This window comes from Salvelinus fontinalis, chromosome 9 (genome assembly GCF_029448725.1).
Source record: "Salvelinus fontinalis isolate EN_2023a chromosome 9, ASM2944872v1, whole genome shotgun sequence".
NCBI classification, from domain to species: domain Eukaryota; kingdom Metazoa; phylum Chordata; class Actinopteri; order Salmoniformes; family Salmonidae; genus Salvelinus; species Salvelinus fontinalis.
The window spans coordinates 3,111,641-3,132,178 of NC_074673.1; the positions used below are offsets into that span (position 1 = coordinate 3,111,641).

Below are 20,538 nucleotides of genomic sequence, written 5' to 3' on the forward strand. Positions count from 1 at the left end.
GAACCAGCTGTGTGTGCCCGCTGTGTGAGCCCGCTGTGTGTGCCAGCTGTGTGTGCCCGCTGTGTGAGCCCGCTGTGTGTGCCCGCTGTGTGAGCCAGCTGTGTGTGCCAGCTGTGTGTGCCAGCTGTGTGTGCCCGCTGTGTGAGCCCGCTGTGTGTGCCAGCTGTGTGTGCCAGCTGTGTGTGCCAGCTGTGTGAGCCAGCTGTGTGTGCCCTCTGTGTGTGCCAGCTGTGTGTGCCAGCTGTGTGAGCCCGCTGTGTGAGCCCGCTGTGTGAGCCTGCTGTGTGAGCCCGCTGTGTGAGCCAGCTGTGTGAGCCCGCTGTGTGAGCCCGCTGTGTGAACCCGCTGTGTGAGCCCGCTGTGTGAGCCAGCTGTGTGAGCCCGCTGTGTGAGCCCGCTGTGTGTGCCAGCTGTGTGAGCCCGCTGTGTGAGCCCGCTGTGTGAGCCCGCTGTGTGAGCCCGCTGTGTGTGCCCGCTGTGTGTGCCCGCTGTGTGAGCCCGCTGTGTGAGCCCGCTGTGTGAGCCTGCTGTGTGTGCCCGCTGTTTGAGCCCGCTGTGTGAGCCCGCTGTGTGAGCCCGCTGTTTGTGTGTTCTAGATGCTATCCAGGTGCAGTGTGCTGCGTACCTCTCCTGTCTTCCTGCGCTGTGCCAGCCTGGTCTCTCCAGAAGCCTTCCTGTCTCTGTGTGAGGAAGAGGCGTGTCACTGTGGCCAGGGGGAGGGGCTAGGGGTGGGGCTAGACTGCCACTGCCACGTCCTATTGGAGTTCGCCAGGACCTGCCATGCCCATGGCCAGGTGTTGCACGGCTGGTTGGAGGAGAGTCAATGCAGTGAGTCTCTGAGAGAAAGGAGGGAAGGGGACTGTCAGTGTATACAGTGGACTTACGTTTTGTAAACCTAATGTTGTAAGTCTGAACACTAATATGAAGTTAACTGTAGCTGGCTTCAGACCTTTAGGACGATTCTGTATCTGGCAAAAACAATATGCCAGTTGTCCTTCTTGAGACACTGTAGCAACGACATAGGCAGTAACATTTCCTCAAAATATAGCCAGGTCCAGAAGTATTTGACACACAATTTGCATGATTCTGTCTCTGTACACCACCATACTAGATTTGAAATTAAACAATCAAGATGTGTTTTAACCTGTCTGGGAACCCCTCGCCAACAGGCAATGAAATTGCAGGGTGCCAAATTCAATCAACAGAAATCTCATAATTCAAATTTCTCAAGCATACAAGTATTAGACACCATTTTAAAGATAAACTTCATGTTAATCCAACCAGAGTGTCCGATTTCAAAAAGGCTTTCGGCGAAAGCAGAACATATCATTAAGTTAGGTCAGCAACTAGTCACATAAAGCATACAGCCATTTTCCAAGCAAAGAGAGGAGTCACAAAAAGCAGAAATAGAGATAAAATTAATCACTAACCTTTGATATTCTACATCAGATGACACTCCCGGGACAACATGTTACACAATACATGTATGTTTTGTTTGCTAAAGTTCATATTTATATCCAAAAACCTCAGTTTACATTTGGCTTTGCCTCCAAAACATCCCGTGAATTTGCACAGAGCCACATCAAATCACAGAAATACTCATAATAAACATTGATAAAAGATACAAGTGTTATTCACAGAATTAAAGATATACTTCTCCTTAAAACTTCTTCTTAATAGGGGGCGCTGTTTTCACTTTGGGAAAAAATCGTGCCCAAATGAAACGGCCTCGTACTCTTTTCTAGATCATACAATATGCATATTATTATTACTATTGGATAGAAAACACTCTGAAGTTTCTAAAACTGTTTGAATTATGTCTGTGAGTAAAACAGAACTCATTTTGCAGTAAACTTCCATGCAGGAAGTGAAAAATCTGAAAACGAGGCTCTGTTTCAGGGCCTGCCTATTCAACTGGCTTTTATTTATCGATATGCATGCACTTCATACGCCTTCCACTAGATGTCAACAGGCAGTGGAAGGTGGAATGGGGTGTCTAGCTTGATCTGAGGCCGAACAAGAGTTTTTGGAGTGGCAGGTCAGGAATTTTCTTTGTCTACCAAGGCGCACCGCGGAGCTCGACATTGGCTTCTGATAAGTTCGGTATACACAGCGAATATCTCCGGCTCTGATTTTATTTGATACATGTGATAATAACATCATAAAGTAGGTTTTTTCAACCGAGTTTTATCAGTGTATTCAACGTTTATTGGGACTTTTAGAATTTTCCGTTCTTTGCGCCAAGAGTTGATGGGCATGTTCGCGCCACATGGCTAGCCAAGGTTGCTAATTCGACAGAAGAAATGGACATTCTAAAACCAAACAACGATTTATTCTGGACCAAGGACTCCTTGTACAACATTCTGATGGAAGCTCAACAAAAGTAAGAAAAGATTTATGATGTTATTTCGTATTTCTGTGTAAAATGTTGAGTCCTATTCTCCGCCGTTTTGGTGAGCGCTGTCTCGCAATAACGCAAGCTGTATGTTGTGGTAAAGTTATTTTAAAAAATCGATCACAGCGGCTGGATTAAGAACCAGTGTATCTTTCATTTGCCATACAACAAGTATTTTTATGAAAAGTTTATGATGAGTTCTTTGGTCAGATTAGGTGAGTGTCCAAAATATCTCCGGAGATTCTGGTGAATCGATGCTACGTATTCACAATGTATAATCAGGATTTGTAGCTCTAAATATGCACATTTTCGAACAAAACATAAGTGTATTGTATAACCTGATGCTATAAGACTGTCATCTGATGAATTTGTTCAAGGTTAGTGATTCATTTTATATCTTTTGCTGGTTTTTGAGAAAGCTACCTTTGCGGTGAATAAATGCGTTTGTGTGTTTGGCTATTATGGTAAGCTAATATAATTCTATATTGTGTTTTCGCTGTAAAACACTTAAAAAAAATCGGAAATATTGGCTGGATTCACAAGATGTTTATCTTTCATTTGCTGTACACCATGTATTTTTCATAAATGTTTTATGAGTATTTAGGTATTTCACGTTGCTCTCTGTAATTATTCTGGCTGCTTTGGTGATATTTTTTATGGTAGCTGCAATGTAAAACTATGATTTATACCTCAAATATGCACATTTTCAAACAAAACATAAATGTATTGTATAACATGTTATAAGACTGTCATCTGATGAAGTTGTTTCTTGGTTAGTGACTAATTTTATCTCTATTTTGTCGGTTTTGTGAAAGCTACCTATGCGGGTAAAACATGGTGAAAATATGCGGTTGTGTGTTTGGCTATGGTGGTTAGCTAATAGAAATACATATTGTGTTTTCGCCGTAAAACATTTTAAAAATCGGAAATGATGGCTGGACTCACAAGATGTTTATCTTTCATTTGCTGTATTGGACTTGTGATTTCATGAAAATTATATTATATGATTTAATGCAACCGCTGTGTTAGATTTCAAAAAAACTTTACGGAAAAAGCAAACCATGCAATAATCTGAGTATGGCACTCAGACAACAAATCAAGCCAAACAGATATCCGCCATGTTGGAGTCAACAGAAGCCAGAAATACCATTATAAATATTCACTTACCTTTGATGATCTTCATCAGAATGCACTCCCAGGAATCCCAGTTCCACAATAAATGTTTGATTTGTTCAATAAAGTTAATCTTTATGTCCAAATACCTCCTTTTTGTTTGCGCGTAATCAATAATAATCCCAGTAATCCCAGTAATCAAAATTCATGACGCGCAATCACTAGGTGCAGACGAAAAGTCAAAAAGTTCCATTACAGTCCGTAGAAACATGTCAAACGAAGTATAGAATCAATCTTTAGGATGTCTTTGTCAGAGCTTCTAGGAGTACTGGGTGGAGGAGTCAAGCGCAGAGAGCAGGTTAGTTGAGGACGTGGATTTTTATTCCTGACGACAGTGAAAACGGTCATGCCCAACACAACGGGCGCATGAAAATCCCAGTCCAAACACACAGGACTAAACTGTCAGGAAAATAGCTTCCACCTAAACACCAACACCAAATAACAGAAAACAAGCCCGCACAACAGCCAGCGGGCCTACTGCCCTTAAATAGCCTCAAACTCAAAACAGGTGCACCCAATCAGCCCAAACTAACAGAAACAAAAAGAAGGGAATCGATGGCAGCTAGTAGGCCGGTGACGACGACCGCCGAGCGCCGCCCGAATAGAAAGAGGCACCATCTTCTGCGGGATTCGTGACAGTCTTTAACATAAATCTTCAATAATGTTCCAACCGGAGAATTCCTTTGTCTTCAGAAATGCAATGGAACGCAAGCTAACTCTCTCACGTGAACTCGCCTGGTCAGCCTATGGCACTCTGGGAGAGACCTTACTCAATCTCCTCTCATTCGCCCCCACGTAACAGTAGAAGCATCAAACAAGGTTCTAAGGACTGTTGACATCTAGTGGAAGCCTTAGGAAGTGCAATATGACCAATATCCCACTGTGTATTTGATAGGCGATGAGTTGAAAACCTACAATCCTTAGATTTCCCACTTCCTGGTTGGATTTTTGCTCAGGTTTTCGCCTGCCATATGAGTTCTGTTATACTCACAGACATCATTCAAACAGTTTTAGAAACTTCAGAGTGTTTTCTATCCAAATCTACTAATGCTATGCATATATTAACAACTGGGCCTGAGTAGCAGGCAGTTTACTCTGGGCACAATATTCATCCAAGCTACTCAATACTGCCCCCAGCCATAAGAAGTTAAGGGTTTTGTCAAAACTATTTTATGAACCCTGCAGGATTTTTTTATTTTTATACATAGCTCCCCAATTTTAGGGGCTCCAAAAAATTGACAAACTAACATAATCATAAAATAAATTGTGAGTTTTAATCATTTGCAGTCAATGACTGCCTGAAGTGGCGGCAGGGTAGCCTAGTGGTTAGAGTGTTGGACTAGTAACTGAAAGGCAGCTAGGTTGAATCCTGAGCTGACAAGGTAAACATCTGTTGTTCTGCCCCTGAACAAAGCACTGTTCCTAGGCCGTCATTGAAAATAAGAATTTGTTCTTAACTGACTTGCCTAGTAAAATGAAGGTAAAAAAGATAAACAATTAAGAAAACTTTATCTTTTAAGTCTGCAACCCATAAACATCACCAGCTGCTGGGTTTCTTCCCTGGTGATGCTCTGCCAGGCCTTCACCGCAGCTGCCTTCAGTTCCTGTTGTTCTAGGGGCGTTTTGCCTTCAGTTCTGCCTTCAGTGAAATGCTCAATTGGATTTAGGTCAGGTGATTGACTTGGCCATTGCAGAACATTCTACCTCTTTGCCTTCAAAAAGTAGTGGGTTGCTTTCACAGTATGCTTCGGGTCATTGTCCATCTGCACTATGAAGCGCCGTCCAATGAGTTTTGAAGCATTTGGCTGAATCTGAACAGATAATATGGCCCTAAGCACTTCAGAATTCATCTTGCTGCTTTTGTCAGCAGTCACATCATCAATAAATACAAGGGAACCAGTTCCGTTGGCAGCCATACATACCCACGCTATAACACTTCCTCCACCATGCTTCACAGGTGAGGTGGTATGCTTGGATCATGAGCAGTTCCTTGCCTTCTCCATACTCATCTCTTCCCATCAATCTTCCCATTGTACAAGTTGACCTTTGTCTCATCTGTCCATAGGATGTTGTTCCAGAATTGTACAGGCTATTTTAGATGTTTTTTTTGCAAATTCTAATCTGGTCTTCCTGTTTATGAGGCTTATCAATGGTTTAGTCTTGTGGTAAACCGTCTGTATTTACTCTGGTGAAGTCTTCTCTTGATTGTTGACTTTGACACAGATACGCTTTCCCCCTGGAGGATGTTCTTGATCTGGCCAACTTTTGTGAAGGGTTTTTCTTCACCAGGGAAAGAATTCTTCTGTCATCCACCACAGTTGTTTTCCGTGGTCTTCCAGGCCTTTTGGTGTTCCTGAGCTCACCAGTGGGTTCTCTCTCTTTAAGAATGTACCAAATAGTTGATTTGTCCACACATAATGTTTTAGCTATCATTCTGATGGGTTGGTTTGGATTATTCAGCCTAATGATGGCTTGCTTCACTGGCAGTGACAGCTCTTTGACTTCATATTGAGGGTTAGCAGCAACAGATTCCAAATGCCACACTTGAAATCAACTCTAGACCTTTTATCTGCTTACTTGTAAATGAACTACTGAGGGAATAACACACACCTGTCCACGGAACAGCTGAGGAGACAATTGTCCAATTACTTTTGGTCCTTTAAAAAGGGTGGAGAACATGTAAAAAGTGCTGTAATTCCTACACTGTTCACTCGATTTGGATGTAAATACCTTCAAATTAAATTTGAAAGTCTGCCCTTTCAGCTCATATTCATTATTTAATTTCAACTCCAATATGCTGTGGTAGTCAGCTAAAATAATAAAAAGTTGGTCAATGTCCAAATATTCATGGACCTGAGTGTAAATCAAAATTAATCTAAGATAAATCAATAAATATGTAATTCATTTTGACATTATTGCAGAGAAGTTCTTAGCCGTGCAAATATCAATCTAGCTCAGATGTTTGGGGCACTACTTCTCAAGGTAAATAATTTGGAACTGGAGAAAATAACACGTGTGTGTGTGTGTGTGTGTGTGTGTGTGTGTGTGTGTGTGTGTGTGTGTGTGTATAGCCCCCAGGTGTCCAATAGGGATGCATTACAGTGAGTGTTCTAGGTCTTGCTCCACCACCTGTCAGAGTCTCAACATCCAGGAGGTCTGTAAGGAGGAATGTGTGGACGGCTGCAGCTGCCCAGGTAAGAACAGGACACTACCCATTATGCAATGTTAGTGTGTACACTAACTGTGTGTGTCAGTGGTTTAGGTGTAAACTCTCTCTCTCTCTGTGTCGGTGGGTAAGGTGTTAACTATCTCTCTCTCTCTCTCTCTCTCTCTCTCTCTCTCTCTCTCTCTCTCTCTCTCTCTCTCTCTCTCTCTCTCTCTCTCTCTCTCTCTCTCTCTCTCTCTCTCTCTCTCTCTCTCTCTCTCTCTCTCTGTGTCAGTGGGTGAGGTATTAACTCTCTCTCTCTGTGTCAGTGGGGAAGGTGTTAACTCTCTCTCTCTCTCTCTCTCTGTGTCAGTGGGTGAGGTGTTAACTCTCTCTCTCTGTGTCAGTGGGGAAGGTGTTAACTCTCTCTCTCTGTGTCAGTGGGTGAGGTGTTAACTCTCTCTCTCTGTGTCAGTGGGTGAGGTGTTAACTCTCTCTCTCTGTGTCAGTGGGTGAGGTGTTAACTCTCTCTCTCTCTGTGTCAGTGGGTGAGGTGTTAACTCTCTCTCTCTGTGTCAGTGGGTGAGGTGTTAACTCTCTCTCTCTGTGTCAGTGGGTAAGGTGTTAACTCTCTCTCTCTGTGTCAGTGGGTGAGGTGTTAACTCTCTCTCTCTGTGTCAGTGGGTGAGGTGTTAACTCTCTCTCTCTGTGTCAGTGGGTGAGGTGTTAACTCTCTCTCTCTGTGTCAGTGGGTGAGGTGTTAACTCTCTCTCTCTCTCTGTGTCAGTGGGTGAGGTGTTAACTCTCTCTCTCTGTGTCAGTGGGGAAGGTGTTAACTCTCTCTCTCTGTGTCAGTGGGTGAGGTGTTAACTCTCTCTCTCTGTGTCAGTGGGTAAGGTGTTAACTCTCTCTCTCTGTGTCAGTGGGTAAGGTGTTAACTCTCTCTCTCTATGTCAGTGGGTGAGGTGTTAACTCTCTCTCTCTGTGTCAGTGGGTGAGGTGTTAACTCTCTCTCTGTGTCAGTGGGTAAGGTATTAACTCTCTCTCTCTGCGTCAGTGGGTGAGGTGTTAACTCTCTCTCTCTCTGTGTCAGTGGGTGAGGTGTTAACTCTCTCTCTCTCTGTGTCAGTGGGTGAGGTGTTAACTCTCTCTCTCTCTGTGTGTCAGTGGGTGAGGTGTTAACTCTCTCTCTCTCTGTGTCAGCGGGTAAGGTGTTAACTCTCTCTCTCTCTGTGTCAGTGGGTGAGGTGTTAACTCTCTCTCTCTCTGTGTGTCAGTGGGTGAGGTGTTAACTCTCTCTCTCTCTGTGTGTCAGTGGGTGAGGTGTTAACTCTCTCTCTCTCTCTGTGTCAGTGGGGAAGGTGTTAACTCTCTCTCTCTGTGTCAGTGGGTGAGGTGTTAACTCTCTCTCTGTGTCAGTGGGTGAGGTGTTAACTCTCTCTCTGTGTCAGTGGGTAAGGTGTTAACTCTCTCTCTCTGTGTCAGTGGGTGAGGTGTTAACTCTCTCTCTGTGTCAGTGGGTAAGGTGTTAACTCTCTCTCTCTGTGTCAGTGGGTGAGGTGTTAACTCTCTCTCTGTGTCAGTGGGTGAGGTGTTAATTAACTCTCTCTCTCTGTGTGTCAGTGGGTAAGGTGTTAACTCTCTCTCTCTGTGTCAGTGGGTGAGGTGTTAACTCTCTCTCTGTATGAATGTGGGTGAGGTGTTAACTCTCTCTCTGTGTCAGTGGGGAAGGTGTTAACTCTCTCTCTCTGTCAGTGGGGAAGGTGTTAAATCTCTCTCCCTTTGTCGGTGGGTAAGGTATTATCTCTCTCTCTCTCTCTCTCTCTCTCTCTCTCTCTCTCTCTCTCTCTCTCTCTGTCAGTGGGTGAGGTGTTAACTCTCTCTCTCTGTGTCAGTTGGTAAGGTGTTAACTCTCTCTCTCTGTCAGTGGGTGAGGTGTTAACTCTCTCTCTCTGGGTCAGTGGGTGAGGTGTTAACTCTCTCTCTGTGTCAGTGGGTGAGGTGTTAACTCTCTCTCTCTGTGTGTGTCAGTGGGTAAGGTGTTAACTCTCTCTCTGTGTCAGTGGGTGAGGTGTTAACCCTCTCTCTCTGTGTGTCAGTGGGGAAGGTGTTAACTCTCTCTCTCTGTGTCAGTGGGTAATGTGTTAACTCTCTCTCTGTGTCAGTGGGTAAGGTGTTAACTCTCTCTCTCTGTGTCAGTGGGTAAGGTGTTAACCCTCTCTCTCTGTGTCAGTGGGTGAGGTGTTAACTCTCTCTCTCTGGGTCAGTGGGTGAGGTGTTAACTCTCTCTCTGTGTGTCAGTGGGTGAGGTGTTAAATCTCTCTCTCTGTGTCAGTGGGTGAGGTGTTAACTCTCTCTCTCTGTGTCAGTGGGTGAGGTGTTAACTCTCTTTCTCTGTCAGTGGGTGAGGTGTTAACTCTCTCTCTGTGTCAGTGGGTGAGGTGTTAACTCTCTCTCTCTGTGTCAGTGGGTAAGGTGTTAACTCTCTCTCTCTGTGTCAGTGGGTGAGGTGTTAACTCTCTCTCTCTGGGTCAGTGGGTAAGGTGTTAACTCTCTCTCTCTCTCTGGGTCAGTGGGTGAGGTGTTAACTCTCTCTCTGTGTCAGTGGGTGAGGTGTTAACTCTCTCTCTCTCTCTGGGTCAGTGGGTGAGGTGTTAACTCTCTCTCTGTGTCAGTGGGGAAGGTGTTAACTCTCTCTCTCTGTGTCAATGGGGAAGGTTTTAACTCTCTCTCTCTGTGTCAGTGGGTGAGGTGTTAACTCTCTCTCTCTGTGTCGGTGGGTAAGGTGTTAACTCTCTCTCTGTGTCAGTGGGTAAGGTATTAACCCTCTCTTTCTCTGTCAGTGGGTGAGGTGTTAACTCTCTCTCTCTCTGTGTCAGTGGGTGAGGTGTTAACTCTCTCTTTCTGTGTCAGTGGGTGAGGTGTTAACTCTCTCTCTCTGTGTCAGTGGGTGAGGTGTTAACTCTCTCTCTCTGTGTCAGTGGGTAAGGTGTTAACTCTCTCTCTCTGTGTCAGTGGGTGAGGTGTTAACTCTCTCTCTCTCTGTGTCAGTGGGTGAGGTGTTAACTCTCTCTCTCTGTGTCAGTGGGTGAGGTGTTAACTCTCTTTTTCTGTGTCAGTGGGTGAGGTGTTAACTCTCTCTCTCTGTGTCAGTGGGTGAGGTGTTAACTCTCTCTCTGTGTCAGTGGGTAAGGTATTAACTCTCTCTCTCTGCGTCAGTGGGTGAGGTGTTAACTCTCTCTCTCTCTGTGTCAGTGGGTAAGGTGTTAACTCTCTCTCTCTGTGTCAGTGGGTGAGGTGTTAACTCTCTCTCTCTGTGTCAGTGGGTGAGGTGTTAACTCTCTCTCTCTGTGTCAGTGGGTGAGGTGTTAACTCTCTCTCTCTGCGTCAGTGGGTGAGGTGTTAACTCTCTCTCTCTGTGTCAGTGGGTGAGGTGTTAACTCTCTCTCTCTCTGTGTCAGCGGGTAAGGTGTTAACTCTCTCTCTCTCTGTGTCAGTGGGTAAGGTATTAACTCTCTCTCTCTCTGTGTCAGTGGGTGAGGTGTTAACTCTCTCTCTCTCTGTGTCAGTGGGTGAGGTATTAACTCTCTCTCTCTCTGCGTCAGTGGGTGAGGTGTTAACTCTCTCTCTCTCTGTGTCAGCGGGTAAGGTGTTAACTCTCTCTCTCTCTGTGTCAGTGGGTGAGGTGTTAACTCTCTCTCTCTCTGTGTGTCAGTGGGTGAGGTGTTAACTCTCTCTCTCTCTGTGTGTCAGTGGGTGAGGTGTTAACTCTCTCTCTCTCTCTGTGTCAGTGGGGAAGGTGTTAACTCTCTCTCTCTGTGTCAGTGGGTGAGGTGTTAACTCTCTCTCTGTGTCAGTGGGTAAGGTGTTAACTCTCTCTCTCTCTGTCAGTGGGGAAGGTGTTAACTCTCTCTCTCTCTGTGTCAGTGGGTAAGGTGTTAACTCTCTCTCTCTGTGTCAGTGGGTAAGGTGTTAACTCTCTCTCTCTGTGTCAGTGGGTGAGGTGTTAACTCTCTCTCTGTGTCAGTGGGTGAGGTGTTAACTCTCTCTCTCTGTGTGTCAGTGGGTAAGGTGTTAACTCTCTCTCTCTGTGTCAGTGGGTGAGGTGTTAACTCTCTCTCTGTATGAATGTGGGTGAGGTGTTAACTCTCTCTCTGTGTCAGTGGGGAAGGTGTTAAATCTCTCTCCCTTTGTCGGTGGGTAAGGTATTATCTCTCTCTCTCTCTCTCTCTCTCTCTCTCTCTCTCTCTCTCTCTCTCTGTCAGTGGGTGAGGTGTTAACTCTCTCTCTCTGTGTCAGTTTGTAAGGTGTTAACTCTCTCTCTCTGTCAGTGGGTGAGGTGTTAACTCTCTCTCTCTGGGTCAGTGGGTGAGGTGTTAACTCTCTCTCTGTGTCAGTGGGTGAGGTGTTAACTCTCTCTCTCTGTGTGTGTCAGTGGGTGAGGTGTTAACTCTCTCTCTCTCTGTGTCAGTGGGGAAGGTGTTAACTCTCTCTCTCTCTGTGTCAGTGGGTGAGGTGTTAACTCTCTCTCTCTGTGTGTGTCAGTGGGTGAGGTGTTAACTCTCTCTCTCTCTGTGTCAGTGGGGAAGGTGTTAACTCTCTCTCTGTGTCAGTGGGTGAGGTGTTAACCCTCTCTCTCTGTGTGTCAGTGGGGAAGGTGTTAACTCTCTCTCTCTGTGTCAGTGGGTAATGTGTTAACTCTCTCTCTGTGTCAGTGGGTGAGGTGTTAACCCTCTCTCTCTGTGTGTCAGTGGGGAAGGTGTTAACTCTCTCTCTCTGTGTCAGTGGGTAAGGTGTTAACCCTCTCCCTCTGTGTCAGTGGGTGAGGTGTTAACTCTCTCTCTCTGGGTCAGTGGGTGAGGTGTTAACTCTCTCTCTGTGTGTCAGTGGGTGAGGTGTTAAATCTCTCTCTCTGTGTCAGTGGGTGAGGTGTTAACTCTCTCTCTCTGGGTCAGTGGGTAAGGTGTTAACTCTCTCTCTGTGTGTCAGTGGGGAAGGTGTTAACTCTCTCTCTCTGTGTCAGTGGGTAAGGTGTTAACCCTCTCTCTGTGTGTCAGTGGGGAAGGTGTTAACTCTCTCTCTCTGTGTCAGTGGGGAAGGTGTTAACTCTCTCTCTGTGTCAGTGGGTGAGGTGTTAACTCTCTCTCTGTGTCAGTGGGTGAGGTGTTAACTCTCTCTCTGTGTCAGTGGGTGAGGTGTTAACTCTCTCTCTGTGTCAGTGGGTGAGGTGTTAACTCTCTCTCTCTCTCTGGGTCAGTGGGTGAGGTGTTAAATCTCTCTCTCTGTGTCAGTGGGTGAGGTGTTAACTCTCTCTCTCTGTGTCAATGGGGAAGGTTTTAACTCTCTCTCTCTGTGTCAGTGGGTGAGGTGTTAACTCTCTCTCTCTGTGTCGGTGGGTAAGGTGTTAACTCTCTCTCTGCGTCAGTGGATGAGGTGTTAACTCTCTCTCTCTCTGCGTCAGTGGATGAGGTGTTAAATCTCTCTTTCTCTGTCAGTGGGTGAGGTATTAACCCTCTCTTTCTCTGTCAGTGGGTGAGGTGTTAACTCTCTCTCTCTCTGTGTCAGTGGGTGAGGTGTTAACTCTCTCTCTGTGTCAGTGGGTGAGGTGTTAACTCTCTCTCTCTGTGTGTCAGTGGGTGAGGTGTTAACTCTCTCTCTCTGTGTCAGTGGGTAAGGTGTTAACTCTCTCTCTCTGTGTCAGTGGGTAAGGTGTTAACTCTCTCTCTCTGTGTCAGTGGGTGAGGTGTTAACTCTCTCTTTCTGTGTCAGTGGGTGAGGTGTTAACTCTCTCTCTCTGTGTCAGTGGGTGAGGTGTTAACTCTCTCTCTGTGTCAGTGGGTAAGGTATTAACTCTCTCTCTCTGTGTCAGTGGGTGAGGTGTTAACTCTCTCTCTCTCTCTGTGTCAGTGGGTGAGGTGTTAACTCTCTCTCTCTCTGTGTCAGTGGGTGAGGTGTTAACTCTCTCTTTCTGTGTCAGTGGGTGAGGTGTTAACTCTCTCTCTCTGTGTCAGTGGGTGAGGTGTTAACTCTCTCTCTGTGTCAGTGGGTAAGGTATTAACTCTCTCTCTCTGTGTCAGTGGGTGAGGTGTTAACTCTCTCTCTCTCTGTGTCAGTGGGTGAGGTGTTAACTCTCTCTCTCTCTGTGTCAGTGGGTGAGGTGTTAACTCTCTCTCTCTCTGTGTGTCAGTGGGTGAGGTGTTAACTCTCTCTCTCTCTGTGTCAGTGGGTGAGGTGTTAACTCTCTCTCTCTCTGTGTGTCAGTGGGTGAGGTGTTAACTCTCTCTCTCTCTGTGTGTCAGTGGGTGAGGTGTTAACTCTCTCTCTCTGTGTCAGTTGGTAAGGTGTTAACTCTCTCTCTCTGTCAGTGGGTGAGGTGTTAACTCTCTCTCTCTGGGTCAGTGGGTGAGGTGTTAACTCTCTCTCTGTGTCAGTGGGTGAGGTGTTAACCCTCTCTCTCTGTGTGTCAGTGGGGAAGGTGTTAACTCTCTCTCTCTGTGTCAGTGGGTGAGGTGTTAACTCTCTCTCTGTGTCAGTGGGTAAGGTGTTAACTCTCTCTCTCTCTGTCAGTGGGGAAGGTGTTAACTCTCTCTCTCTTTCTCTGTCAGTGGGTGAGGTGTTAACTCTCTCTCTCTGTGTCAGTGGGTAAGGTGTTAACTCTCTCTCTCTGTGTCAGTGGGTGAGGTGTTAACTCTCTCTCTGTGTCAGTGGGTGAGGTGTTAACTCTCTCTCTCTGTGTCAGTGGGTAAGGTATTAACTCTCTCTCTCTGTGTCAGTGGGTAAGGTGTTAACTCTCTCTCTCTGTGTCAGTGGGTGAGGTGTTAACTCTCTCTCTGTGTCAGTGGGGAAGGTGTTAAATCTCTCTCCCTTTGTCGGTGGGTAAGGTGTTAACCCTCTCTCTCTCTGTGTCAGTGGGTGAGGTGTTAACTCTCTCTCTCTGGGTCAGTTGGTAAGGTGTTAACTCTCTCTCTCTGTCAGTGGGTGAGGTGTTAACTCTCTCTCTCTGGGTCAGTGGGTGAGGTGTTAACTCTCTCTCTGTGTCAGTGGGTGAGGTGTTAACTCTCTCTCTCTGTGTGTGTCAGTGGGTAAGGTGTTAACTCTCTCTCTGTGTCAGTGGGTGAGGTGTTAACCCTCTCTCTCTGTGTGTCAGTGGGGAAGGTGTTAACTCTCTCTCTCTGTGTCAGTGGGTGATGTGTTAACTCTCTCTCTGTGTCAGTGGGTAAGGTGTTAACTCTCTCTCTCTGTGTCAGTGGGTGAGGTGTTAACTCTCTCTCTGTGTCAGTGGGTGAGGTGTTAACTCTCTCTCTGTGTCAGTGGGTGAGGTGTTAACTCTCTCTCTGTGTCAGTGGGTGAGGTGTTAACTCTCTCTCTGTGTCAGTGGGTGAGGTGTTAACTCTCTCTCTGTGTCAGTGGGTGAGGTGTTAACTCTCTCTCTCTCTCTGGGTCAGTGGGTGAGGTGTTAACTCTCTCTCTGTGTCAGTGGGGAAGGTGTTAACTCTCTCTCTCTGTGTCAGTGGGGAAGGTTTTAACTCTCTCTCTCTGTGTCAGTGGGTGAGGTGTTAACTCTCTCTCTCTGTGTCGGTGGGTAAGGTGTTCACTCTCTCTCTGCGTCAGTGGATGAGGTGTTAACTCTCTCTCTCTCTGCGTCAGTGGATGAGGTGTTAAATCTCTCTTTCTCTGTCAGTGGGTAAGGTATTAACCCTCTCTTTCTCTGTCAGTGGGTGAGGTGTTAACTCTCTCTCTCTCTGTGTCAGTGGGTGAGGTGTTAAATCTCTCTCTGCGTCAGTGGATGAGGTGTTAACTCTCTCTCTCTCTGCGTCAGTGGATGAGGTGTTAAATCTCTCTTTCTCTGTCAGTGGGTAAGGTATTAACCCTCTCTTTCTCTGTCAGTGGGTGAGGTGTTAACTCTCTCTCTCTCTGTGTCAGTGGGTAAGGTGTTAACTCTCTCTCTCTCTGTGTCAGTGGGTGAGGTGTTAAATCTCTCTCTCTGTGTCAGTGGGTGAGGTGTTAACTCTCTCTCTCTCTGTGTCAGTGGGTGAGGTGTTAACTCTCTCTCTCTGTGTCAGTGGGGAAGGTGTTAACTCTCTCTCTCTGTGTCAGTGGGTGAGGTGTTAACTCTCTCTCTCTGTGTCAGTGGGGAAGGTGTTAACTCTCTCTCTCTGTGTCAGTGGGTGAGGTGTTAACTCTCTTTCTCTGTGTCAGTGGGGAAGGTGTTAACTCTCTCTCTGTGTCAGTGGGGAAGGTGTTAACTCTCTCTCTGTGTCAGTGGGGAAGGTGTTAACTCTCTCTCTGTGTCAGTGGGGAAGGTGTTAACTCTCTCTCTGTGTCAGTGGGGAAGGTGTTAACTCTCTCTCTGTGTCAGTGGGTGAGGTGTTAACTCTCTTTCTCTGTGTCAGTGGGGAAGGTGTTAACTCTCTCTCTCTGTGTCAGTGATTGAGGTGTTAACTCTCTTTCTCTGTCAGTGGGTAAGGAGTTAACTCTCTCTTTCTCTGTGTCAGTGGGTGAGGTGTTAACTCTCTCTCTGTGTCAGTGGGTGAGGTGTTAACTCTCTCTCTCTGTGTCAGCGGGTGAGGTGTTAACTCTCTCTCTCTGTGTCAGTGGGTAAGGTGTTAACCCTCTCTCTCTCTGTGTCAGTGGGTGAGGTGTTAACTCTCTCTCTCTCTCTGTGTCAGTGGGTGAGGTATTAACTCTCTCTCTCTGTGTCAGTGGGGAAGGTTTTAACTCTCTCTCTCTGTGTCAGTGGGGAAGGTGTTAACTCTCTCTCTCTGTGTCAGTGGGGAAGGTGTTAACTCTCTCTCTCTGTGTCAGTGGGTGAGGTGTTAACTCTCTCTCTCTGTGTCAGTGGGGAAGGTGTTAACTCTCTCTCTCTGTGTCAGTGGGTGAGGTGTTAACTCTCTTTCTCTGTCAGTGGGTAAGGTGTTAACTCTCTCTCTCTTTGTCAGTGGGGAAGGTGTTAACTCTCTCTCTCTGTGTCAGTGGGTAAGGTGTTAACGCTCTCTCTCTGTGTCAGTGGGTGAGGTGTTAACTCTCTCTCTCTGTGTCAGTGGGTGAGGTGTTAACGCTCTCTCTCTGTGTCAGTGGGTGAGGTGTTAACTCTCTTTCTCTGTCAGTGGGTAAGGTGTTAACTCTCTCTCTCTGTGTCAGTGGGGAAGGTATTAACTCTCTCTCTCTGTGTGTCAGTGGGGAAGGTGTTAACCCTCTCTTTCTGTGTCAGTGGGGAAGGTGTTAACCCTCTCTCTCTGTGTCAGTGGGTGAGGTGTTAACTCTCTCTCTCTGTGTCAGTGGGTAAGGTATTAACTCTCTCTCTCTGTGTGTCAGTGGGTGAGGTGTTAACTCTCTCTCTCTGTGTCAGTGGGTGAGGTGTTAACTCTCTCTCTCTGTGTCAGTGGGTGAGGTGTTAACTCTCTCTCTCTGTGTCAGTGGGTAAGGTATTAACTCTCTCTCTCTGTGTGTCAGTGGGTGAGGTGTTAACCCTCTCTCTGTGTGTCAGTGGGGAAGGTGTTAACTCTCTCTCTCTGTGTCAGTGGGTGAGGTGTTAACTCTCTCTCTCTGTGTCAGTGGGTAAGGTATTAACTCTCTCTCTCTGTGTGTCAGTGGGTGAGGTGTTAACCCTCTCTCTGTGTGTCAGTGGGTGAGGTGTTAACCCTCTCTCTGTGTGTCAGTGGGTGAGGTGTTAACCCTCTCTCTGTGTGTCAGTGGGTGAGGTGTTAACCCTCTCTCTGTGTGTCAGTGGGTGAGGTGTTAACCCTCTCTCTGTGTGTCAGTGGGTAAGGTGTTAACCCTCTCTCTGTGTGTCAGTGGGTGAGGTGTTAACCCTCTCTCTGTGTGTCAGTGGGTGAGGTGTTAACCCTCTCTCTGTGTGTCAGTGGGTGAGGTGTTAACTCTCTCTCTCTGTGTCAGTGGGGAAGGTGTTAACTCTCTCTCTGTGTCAGTGGGTGAGGTGTTAACTCTCTCTCTCTGTGTGTCAGTGGGTGAGGTGTTAACTCTCTCTCTCTGTGTCAGTGGGTGAGGTGTTAACTCTCTCTCTGTGTCAGTGGGTGAGGTGTTAACTCTCTTTCTCTGTCAGTGGGTGAGGTGTTAACTCTCTCTCTGTGTCAGTGGGTAAGGTGTTAACTCTCTCTCTCTCTGTGTCAGTGGGTGAGGTATTAACTCTCTCTCTGTGTCAGTGGGTGAGGTGTTAACTCTCTCTCTGTGTCAGTGGGTAAGGTGTTAACTCTCTCTCTCTCTGTGTCAGTGGGTGAGGTATTAACTCTCTCTCTGTGTCAGTGGGTGAGGTGTTAACTCTCTCTCTCTGAGTCAGTGGGTAAGGTGTTAACCCTCTCTCTCTGTGTGTCAGTGGGTAAGGTGTTAACCCCCTCTCTCTTTCTCTGTCAGTGGGTAAGGTGTTAACTCTCTCTCTCTGTGTCAGTGGGGAAGGTGTTAACCCTTTCTTTCTCTGTCAGTGGGGAAGGTGTTAACTCTCTCTCTCTCTGTGTCAGTGGGTGAGGTGTTAACCCTCTCTCTCTGTGTGTCAGTGGGTAAGGTGTTAACCCTTTCTTTCTCTGTCAGTGGGTAAGGTGTTAACTCTCTCTCTCTGTGTCAGTGGGTGAGGTGTTAACTCTCTCTCTCTTTCTCTGTCAGTGGGGAAGGTGTTAACTCTCTCTCTCTGTGTCAGTGGGGAAGGTGTTAACTCTCTTTCTCTGTCAGTGGGGAAGGTGTTAACTCTCTCTCTCTGTGTCAGTGGGGAAGGTGTTAACTCTCTCTCTCTCTGTGTCAGTGGGTGAGGTGTTAACTCTCTCTCTCTGTGTCAGTGGGGAAGGTGTTAACTCTCTCTCTCTTTCTCTGTCAGTGGGTGAGGTGTTAACTCTCTCTCTCTGTGTCAGTGGGGAAGGTGTTAACCCTCTCTCTCTGTGTCAGTGGGGAAGGTGTTAACTCTCTCTCTCTGTGTCAGTGGGGAAGGTGTTAACTCTCTCTCTGTGTCAGTGGGGAAGGTGTTAACCCTCTCTCTCTCTCTCTCTGTGTCAGTGGGGAAGGTGTTAACTCTCTCTCTGTGTCAGTGGGTAAGGTGTTAACCCTCTCTCTCTGTGTGTCAGTGGGGAAGGTGTTAACCCTCTCTCTCTGTGTCAGTGGGGAAGGTGTTAACTCTCTCTTTCTCTGTCAGTGGGTTAGGTGTTAACCCTCTCTCTCTGTGTGTCAGTGGGTAAGGTGTTAACTCTCTCTCTCTGCGTCAGTGGGTGAGGTGTTAACTCTCTCTCTGTGTCAGTGGGTGAGGTGTTAACCCTCTCTCTGTGTGTCAGTGGGGAAGGTGTTAACCCTCTCTCTCTGTGTGTCAGTGGGTAAGGTGTTAACCCTCTCTCTGTGTGTCAGTGGGGAAGGTGTTAACCCTCTCTCTGTGTGTCAGTGGGGAAGGTGTTAACTCTCTCTCTGTGTCAGTGGGTGAGGTATTAACTCTCTCTCTGTGTCAGTGGGTGAGGTGTTAAATCTCTCTCTCTGTGTCAGTGGGTAAGGTGTTAACCCTCTCTCTCTGTGTCAGTGGGTAAGGTGTTAACTCTCTCTCTCTGTGTCAGTGGGTAAGGTGTTAACTCTCTCTCTGTGTCAGTGGGGAAGGTGTTAACTCTCTCTCTGTGTCAGTGGGGAAGGTGTTAACCCTCTCTCTCTGTGTCAGTGGGTAAGGTGTTAACTCTCTCTCTCTGTGTCAGTGGGGAAGGTGTTAACTCTCTCTCTGTGTCAGTGGGGAAGGTGTTAACCCTCTCTCTCTCTGTGTCAGTGGGTGAGGTGTTAACTCTCTCTCTCTCTCTCTCTCTGTGTCAGTGGGTGAGGTGTTAACTCTCTCTCTCTGTGTCAGTGGGTGAGGTGTTAACTCTCTCTGTGTCAGTGGGTAAGGTGTTAACTCTCTCTCTCTGTGTCAGTGGGTGAGGTGTTAACTCTCTCTCTCTGTGTCAGTGGGTGAGGTGTTAACTCTCTCTCTCTGTGTCAGTGGGTGAGGTGTTAACTCTCTCTCTCTGTGTGTCAGTGGGTAAGGTATTAACTCTCTCTCTCTGTGTCAGTGGGTAAGGTGTTAACCCTCTCTCTCTGTGTGTCAGTGGGTAAGGTGTTAACTCTCTCTCTCTCTGTGTCAGTGGGGAAGGTGTTAACTCTCTCTCTGTGTCAGTGGGTGAGGTATTAACTCTCTCTCTCTGTGTCAGTGGGTGAGGTGTTAACTCTCTCTCTCTTTCTGTGTCAGTGGGTGAGGTGTTAACTCTCTCTCTCTCTCTGTGTCAGTGGGTGAGGTATTAACTCTCTCTCTCTGTGTCAGTGGGTGAGGTATTAACTCTCTCTCTCTGTGTCAGTGGGTGAGGTGTTAACTCTCTCTCTCTGTGTCAGTGGGTGAGGTGTTAACTCTCTCTCTCTCTCTGTGTCAGTGGGTGAGGTGTTAACTCTCTCTCTCTCTCTGTGTCAGTGGGTGAGGTATTAACTCTCTCTCTCTGTGTCAGTGGGTGAGGTGTTAACTCTCTCTCTCTCTCTGTGTCAGTGGGTGAGGTGTTAACTCTCTCTCTCTCTCTGTGTCAGTGGGTGAGGTATTAACTCTCTCTCTCTGTGTCAGTGGGTGAGGTGTTAACTCTCTCTCTGTGTCAGTGGGTGAGGTGTTAACTCTCTCTCTCTCTGTCAGTGGGGAAGGTGTTAACTCTCTCTCTGTGTCAGTGGGGAAGGTGTTAACCCTCTCTCTCTGTGTCAGTGGGTGAGGTGTTAACTCTCTCTCTCTGTGTCAGTGGGTAAGGTGTTAACCCTCTCTCTCTGTGTGTCAGTGGGGAAGGTGTTAACCCCCTCTCTCTGTGTGTCAGTGGGGAAGGTGTTAACCCTCTCTCTCTGTGTGTCAGTGGGGAAGGTGTTAACTCTCTCTCTGTGTGTCAGTGGGGAAGGTGTTAACTCTCTCTCTGTGTGTCAGTGGGGAAGGTGTTAACTCTCTCTCTCTGTGTGTCAGTGGGGAAGGTGTTAACTCTCTCTCTGTGTGTCAGTGGGGAAGGTGTTAACTCTCTCTCTCTGTCTGTCAGTGGGTAAGGTATTAACTCTCTCTCTGTGTGTCAGTGGGGAAGGTGTTAACTCTCTCTCTGTGTGTCAGTGGGGAAGGTGTTAACTCTCTCTCTGTGTGTCAGTGGGGAAGGTGTTAACTCTCTCTCTCTGTGTGTCAGTGGGGAAGGTGTTAACTCTCTCTCTGTGTGTCAGTGGGGAAGGTGTTAACTCTCTCTCTCTGTCTGTCAGTGGGTAAGGTATTAACTCTCTCTCTGTGTGTCAGTGGGGAAGGTGTTAACCCTCTCTCTCTGTGTGTCAGTGGGGAAGGTGTTAACCCCCTCTCTCTGTGTGTCAGTGGGTAAGGTGTTAACCCCCTCTCTCTGTGTGTCAGTGGGGAAGGTGTTAACCCTCTCTCTCTGTGTGTCAGTGGGGAAGGTGTTAACCCCCTCTCTCTGTGTGTCAGTGGGTAAGGTATTAACTCTCTCTCTCTGTGTCAGTGGGTAAGGTGTTAACCCTCTCTCTCTGTGTGTCAGTGGGTAAGGTATTAACTCTCTCTCTCTGTGTCAGTGGGTGAGGTGTTAACTCTCTCTCTGTGTCAGTGGGTGAGGTGTTAACTCTCTCTCTCTCTGTCAGTGGGGAAGGTGTTAACTCTCTCTCTGTGTCAGTGGGGAAGGTGTTAACCCTCTCTCTCTGTGTCAGTGGGTGAGGTGTTAACTCTCTCTCTGTGTCAGTGGGTGAGGTGTTAACTCTCTCTCTCTGTGTCAGTGGGTAAGGTGTTAACTCTCTCTCTCTGTGTCAGTGGGTGAGGTGTTAACCCTCTCTCTCTCTGTGTCAGTGGGTGAGGTGTTAACTCTCTCTC

At 47.0% G+C, this 20,538-nt stretch overlaps 1 protein-coding gene across 1 annotated transcript in view; it reads left to right on the forward strand.

Moving 5' to 3' along the window:
* The window catches only part of LOC129862934 (von Willebrand factor-like), a 118,540-nt gene that overhangs the window by 6,808 nt on the left and 91,194 nt on the right, over positions 1–20,538 (forward strand). The window contains exons 7-8 of the mRNA XM_055935038.1: positions 597–828; positions 6,640–6,762. Of these exons, the coding sequence (XP_055791013.1) occupies positions 597–828; positions 6,640–6,762 (355 nt within the window). The remainder of the gene's footprint in view (positions 1–596; positions 829–6,639; positions 6,763–20,538) is intronic.